We start from the raw sequence: 7,010 nt of genomic DNA, 5'->3' as shown, positions 1-7,010 counted from the left end.
CAATGTAATGAATGGAAGAGCTTAGATAGTACATTTGTGGTAAATGATAATAAATACTTAAGATTCACGCAGGTTATATAGTAAACTGCATGTTTAAAGGGCCAGTTCACCCAAATTACAAAAAGAAAACATCCTCGGAAATCTCAACAGGCCAACTGAACACCTAAAGTAACTTCTCTTCTAATTTTAACTTGATTGATTGATAGAATACTGTGTGTAAACTGACAAATCAGGTAACTTCTGTTATGTACTGCAAACCAAATTGTTGCTCGTATGGTATTCACAGTTCAAATACATTCAAATTTAAATCCACTTCTGAAGAGAAGCTTTGAGTAACCATCTGCTGAATTATCACTTTACAATCTTTTAGTACATGTTAAATAAATTATACATTATTACATTCATACAACAGTTACACATCAAATGGATTCTCTTATACTTGAGAGATGTTGAATTAACAGAAAACTACAAACACCAATAAGATTATTGTACATCATGAAGAATTGAAACGGTGTACAGTCCGGTCCATGTTGGTGCAGTAGCGCAATGGTTTGGTGAAGAGTCAGCGAGACATCATTCGCACAAACTCTGCGGAAAAAAAGGTGTGTTGTTATTGTTGAAGGGAAGGGAGTATGGCTTTTTTTTTCATACTTTCATACTTTCTTCAATACTCCATTTCTGTATTTAGTTGAATATCAAAGCAAATTCCTTGTATGTGTGAACATACTTGGCCATAAACTTGATTCTAAATCTGATTTTATTAGCCTGATTGAAAAATAAGCTGAGTGGTGAGTACCACATAAAACCATTTTTTTCCCTTTTATATATTTTTTCTGAAATCACATACCTTCGAAGTCCACCTCTCCGTCCCCATTGAGGTCAACATCTCGCAGGATCTCGTCTATCTCGCGGTGGTTCAGCTGCTCCCCCATTAGCTTTTTCATGGCTTCCCTCAGCTCACCGAGGCTGATCTGACCATCACCATCAGAGTCAAACTGGGAAATAAAAAAAAGGAGTATGAAACATTGAAAGCACATACAAATACATGCATTACAGTTGAAACAAGTTAAAGTTTGTGAAAGGGGGTGATCTTTTTGCTACAAATTGTCTGGCAGACCTCTTTGAAGGCATCCCTCAGCTCCTTGACTCCAATCATGTCTGCTGTCTCAGCGAGCATTTTAGGACCCATCAGTTCCACAAAGTCTTCGAAGTCCACTCTGCCGCCACCTTAAGGGGTAGAAAACAAGTAGGCAAGAAATGTTCAGGCTTTTCTCATTCACTGCAGGGAAATATACCTACAAAATAAAGGCACTTTATTTATTGCAACTCACGTAATCAATTTGTAACCCACATGTCAATACAAAAGTCAAGTTACGTAGTAGAGAGAGCAACAAGGTTCGCAAGAAAAATGCAGGTATGCCATGATAAAAAAAAACCTGACTTTCAGCCAGGAGACTGACTGTTTAGTACCTTAGTTAAAGTGGACCTATCATGCTATATTTGAACAATATATTTTAGGGCCATACCTACAGTATATAAAGTATATAAATATAGTTTTTTTTCAAAATACCAAACAGATCCTGCATTTTAGCCATGCCTCATTTCGCTCTATTTGAACTTTCCAGCCCTGTTTTTGCAGGGGCTGATTCTGTCACGTAGATTAAATGCAAATGAGCTGCAGCTGACCACACACCCCTGCAGGAGAGGGGGGGAGCATGCTTTGAGATCAGCTGCTGGGCTGTCAGAAGAGGGGGAGAAAAAAAGAGCTTTTAAAGCTCAATAAATAACAAAGAACTTTGACCGGCACTTTTCTAATTTTGTCTGGAAGATTTAAACTTTAACGGACATGTTGACCGGCGAAAAAAAATCTAACTGAAATTCTGCCGACGGTCCCCTCGTTCCTTGGAGGAGGCGGAGAGGTGGGTGTTTGTCATCTGCTGGTGGCAAACCGGAGAGAATTACAGCGAGGGAGGGATTGCATTGAATAACAGCAGCAGGAGCAAACGCTTGCCTCGGGGAGGGAGAAAAAGAGAGAATAAACAGAAGGGCAACCATGGCAACCATGCGCAGGAAGTCTTCTTCGCTGCTTTTGTGGCAGACTACAGCGCCACTTACAGGCCTGGCATATGTACTACAGCGTCTCCAGCGCTTTCGAGCAGCAATGGCCGGCCGTGGCCCAACCCCACATTCCCCTGATAGGTGGAGAGTTGCCCATATAGGCGGAGCTCCTCGTTCCTGATGTCAGAGAACTTTCAAATCTGTATCAGTCTGTATCAGATCCGTTGCAGCCCCATTTTTAGAGATTTGGGTAAGGAGGAAAAGAGAGCGGGTTGTGTTTTCTGAAACTTGGTGAGTTCCCTAACACACCAGGGACACATATTCATGTATAAAAGATGTACAAAAGGCAAATACTTCCTGTGTTTTGGCTTTCTAGCAATTTGGGCTCTATTATATCCTAGCTATAGCTACTGGTGGACAAGAGGCTTGCTCATTCCACAGTCAAGGTGTATGCAGCAGCCACCTCGTCCTGTCATGCAGGATTTGGCGGCAGACCAGTCTTTAGCCAACCGCTTATGAAGCGTTTGGTGCAGGGGATCAGGAGACAGCGCCCAGTGGTGGATGTCTCCACCCCGCAATGGGAACTGCCATTGGTGCTCGAGGCTTTGGTTACAGAATCGTTTGAGCCTTTGGAGCTCTCCTCCCTGTAGGTGCCATCATTGAGAGAGAGAGAAGCAAAAAGAAACAGCTTTGCTGCTTGCTTTGAATTCTGCCAAGAAAGTATGCGAACTGACCGCTCTATCGGTGCACCCGGGATGTCTTCTGGTTCGTGGTGACCGTAGCAGGGCGATACTCAGACCGAACCCCTCCTCTGTTCCCAAGAACCTAAGGAGTTCTTCCAGGTTGAGGGTTATACAGCTTGACGGCTTTAGTCGTCCACTTATGCACGGCCCTGTCTTGGTCTACGCCAGGCCTGTTCATAAGGTAAGTATCTCGGGGGACATGTCTGGCTCCTTTTTCATTGCATGCTGGGGCAACACAGGACTGGTGAAAGGAGGAGGGCTGTGGGTCAGTAAGCTGTATCTGACCCCCAGGGACATAATGCACTTACGTTGTCCCATGCTCCATAGGGACCTGGGAAACGTGGTGCGCAGTAAGCCCCATACAGGGCTGGAAGCCTTCCCCACTGCGGTCCATGCACACTCTACACGAGGTAAGCGTGTGTGAGCGTGGGGGACATGGTGCACTTACGTTCTCCCCATGCTCCTTAGGAACCTGGGAAACATAGTTCGCAGTGTATAGTCACTTGCGCTGGTACCTGCAGGGTGGAGCTATGGGCTTATTCAGACCAATTAGGCTCTACCCAGCCAATTAAGCTGCGGCCCGACTTCTCCACGGTCACAACCGGATGATAAAAAGTTGGGGTGCGGTGGCTGTTAACCAAAGCCCGGTCAGGGGCAGTGTGGTGGGTCGATGTTGTAGGGCGACAGGGCGTTTATCCATCGGGGCTCCACCCACTGTACCCATAGAGTCCAGTAGAGGGCGGAGCCTGTGTGAGATAGAACGGGGGGTTACATATTGTAACCCTAGTCCTATAAGCACAGGCGGAGCCCTCTACCTAGGGGCCCTTTCTTTCCTATGACACTCGCTTGTTACAAACTCAAGAGTATTGGACCCAATTACACGACCCAGGAGACAGAGGTAAAGTATTTGTAAGATCATTTATTTTCCAATTGATGAACAAAACAAACACTTTCTGATCTCTAGATGAGATGACAAAAAGTGAACAAAAGAACATTGCTCACGTAGTGAGGAACAAAAAGCATAATGGTATCAAAGAGAGCATAGATCCGACCTAGGCATGAGACAAGACAAACTGACAAAGAACACTGGGAGACTGGGGAATTTAAACACACGACAACATGACACAGGTGGAAATAATCAGGGGCGGGGCTGGTGCTGATGAGCACGGGAGACACACAAGAGGTGGATAATTAGGAAACCTGGAATGACAGGTAAATGGTGAGTGACAAAACAACCATAAAACAACATAGAAATGAAACTCTTTTAACATTTCTGCCGGTGCACAACATCGCTGAAGAGGGTGTAGGATGACAGTCAGGAGGTGTAGCTGCCTTATATGAGCGTGCATTCAGGTATGCTCGCCCTGATTGGCTGGCTACGTTTATGCAACTTCAGTGTGTGAATGCTCGCGTATCATTGATGAGAGTAGTACCCATAGAGTCCAGTAGAGGGCTCCGCCTGTGCTTATAGAACTAGGGTTACAATATGTAATCCCCTGTTTCTTGCTTTATAAATGGTATTCATTCTCGCTACATTAGATACCTTTCTGAAATGCAACGTCCTGTTATACTGCGTTTCTGTACAATATTAAAGTTTCTTATAGCCGTGAGTCAAAATTATGGTACTTTTCTAAGTAGATTTGTGCCTTAACAGTTACGGCACCTAAAAGGCACACTTTTGTAGAAAAACAAACCAAAAAAAACGCTTATTCATACCATTGTTTTAAGTATATGTTGCATTGATCTCAGTCATTGACCAAAGTGATAGGTTTAACTTATAACTTATAACTTTTATTTTAATTGCAGCTTGTTTAGGGAGTTATAGTTTGTGCTTAAAGGTCCCATGTCTTGGCCATTTCTACTGATCATAATTCCATTGTTGAGGTATACTAAAATAGATTTATATTTTGCAATTTTCCAAACTCACATTCATATTCATATTCACTCTCTGTCCTAAACGGCTTGTTGGAGCTCCAGCTCCTTATTTTTACATCTGTGCATGCAGGACTTACAGATCTGCTGGCTGAGTTCGATCAGTTCCATCTCTGTCGGCATGTATCCCATAGTCCTCATGCATTCGCCGAGGTCCTTACAGCTGATGAAGCCATCCTTGTCTTTGTCAAACTCCCTGAATGCCTCACGCAGTTCTGCAGTGAAAACGCAATGGAGAAGAGTGAACGAGTGCTAGACAAACACTGCGATTCTAAGGGTATACTCACACGAGTTAGGATCCCGTGTTAAAGCTCGCTATGTGTAGAATTGTAGTGATTGTCGCAATTCATGATGGTTACATTTTACAGATTTTTTTTTACAATGGTGGTGATAATTGGTTCAGTCTCTATATTTGCTGCTTTAATAGTTATTGAATGACACTATTGTATGAGTGCAATGCTAATATCTTAATTACTGTTTGAACTGCAGTAGTACTAAATAGAAACCATAAACACCTTCCCATAGGATTTTACGACAACCTGGCCCCCAAATCTGTATAAATCATGCCTAAATACTTATCATTTGTACTGAATACATAATAACTAAGGAGACCTTTGGGTAACACTTTATATTAAGGTACACAAATTAACCATCAACTAGTTGTTAATTAACATGCATATTAGCAGTATGTTGGCTCTTTATTAGTCATTATAATGTCTTGTTACATAAGAATAGATCATATTTGTTAAGGGTTATTATGGTAGAATTACTGTTCTTGTGGTACTACTGCCTTATTAGGCCCATATTGAGCAGAGCATATTAAGACCAAAACTCATGTCCAACAACTTCCTTACTTGCAATAAATAAGCACTAATTAGAGGGTTATTGAGGAAAAACTCTCTACTAATGGCTTATTACTTGTAGAATATGGTCATATAGAATAAGGCATTAATAAGTGTTTTATAATGACTAATAAAGGGCCAATATACTGCTAATATGCATGTTAATTAACAACTAGTTGATGGTTAATTTGTGGACCTTAATATAAAGTGCTACCGACCTTTGTTATAGTAGCGTTATTAGTAAGTGCTACTATGCTTTTTTCTTTGTCACTGTTTAAAATTTGATCTTCTCCAAAGTATGGAAATCATAGGGCAAAGTCAGGAAAGTCTAAATGGTACTCTTTAAAGTAAAGCACTTTTTTCAGATTCAAACAGAGGGTTTCAGGATTAAAAGGAAGAAGACAGGAGTCAGGGAGAGAAAGAGCTATGATTTGATTACGCTTTTGATATCTACCTTCCATTTCCTCTGGTCGTAGATCTCTGTCCTGCAGTGGGGCAGATAGAAGAACAGACCCACACAAAGAGAGAAATGGACAGCCAGTCATTTCAAACACAAACTTTCATTCTGTGATCAGGCACATTTTCACAAAGACATAACATGTAGAACAAAGTAAGTGCTTAGGTTCTATTAGTTCCATTGCTCCTGTAAACCTGTTTATTCCCTGTTCGGACGCCTAAGCAGAGATTCAATTGCTGGATTATTTGGGTTTTGATCTGACTGACCCTTATAACCTTATTAGTTGATCTGCCACAAAAGCTTGTGTCCAATCTCATTGCAGACGCTTTTAGCTTATGCATGCTCCACAACAAGCATTTCAAACGCATCATGGAAAACCCTATCCCTTCACAAACATACAGGAAAATGCATACACGTCCATATTCACAATACATGCGTGTAAACTCATAAAAGGCTTTGTATATTGATACAATTATGAGGAACCCAAAGAACCAACCCCTAATTTGGAGCCTAAAATTCCTAGAACTGAGTTAAAACAGTAACACGTAGCTAGCCACACACCAATAAATCATTTACAGTGTATTTGATTTTGGCTTCACCCTGTTTTGCATAGCCAAAAGTTGATGCATGGATATATTTGTTCATGCTGTGACATCATCAACAGGAATAATATGGGCCTGGATTAGAGGATACAGGGGAGAGAACAGCGGCAGGGAGATTACAGCTGTAAATTGTATTACAAATCACGAAGGCTTATCGGTTTTTCATTTTCCTATCTTCCAATGATTTTTTCATCTGCATTTGTCATCTGCTGTTCGACCAGTACCCTATTAACAAACACGTACACACCTGCACACTGTGTACCGATTTGTCTTTTTGGCTGAACATTTGTGACTGTCAGTTTAAACCCAAATTCAGGCACAGAGGCGGTGAGGAAAATGTTTTTCTTGCTACCATCTGTGTTTCTTTTCTGCTTTT

General features: G+C 41.7%; 1 protein-coding gene across 2 annotated transcripts in view; it reads right to left on the bottom strand.

Annotated features, from left to right (window-relative positions):
• Window positions 1-73: 73 nt before the first annotated feature.
• Window positions 74-7,010, bottom strand: part of LOC307033157 (calcium-binding protein 2-like) — a gene marked incomplete at its 5' end in the record, with an annotated part of 148,282 nt that continues 141,345 nt past the window's right edge. For both annotated transcript variants that reach the window (XM_079671509.1, XM_079671510.1), the window contains 5 exons: window positions 74-588; window positions 848-995; window positions 1,118-1,227; window positions 4,814-4,948; window positions 6,030-6,060. In XM_079671509.1, the coding sequence (XP_079527635.1) occupies window positions 563-588; window positions 848-995; window positions 1,118-1,227; window positions 4,814-4,948; window positions 6,030-6,060 (450 nt within the window). In that variant the 3' untranslated portion in view covers window positions 74-562. The remainder of the gene's footprint in view (window positions 589-847; window positions 996-1,117; window positions 1,228-4,813; window positions 4,949-6,029; window positions 6,061-7,010) is intronic.

The sequence above is a fragment of the Notothenia rossii genome (genome assembly GCF_949606895.1).
Source record: "Notothenia rossii genome assembly, chromosome: 1".
NCBI classification, from domain to species: Eukaryota; Metazoa; Chordata; class Actinopteri; order Perciformes; family Nototheniidae; genus Notothenia; species Notothenia rossii.
Note: the sequence above shows the minus strand (reverse complement) of the source record. Positions and strands in the feature narration are given on the sequence as shown.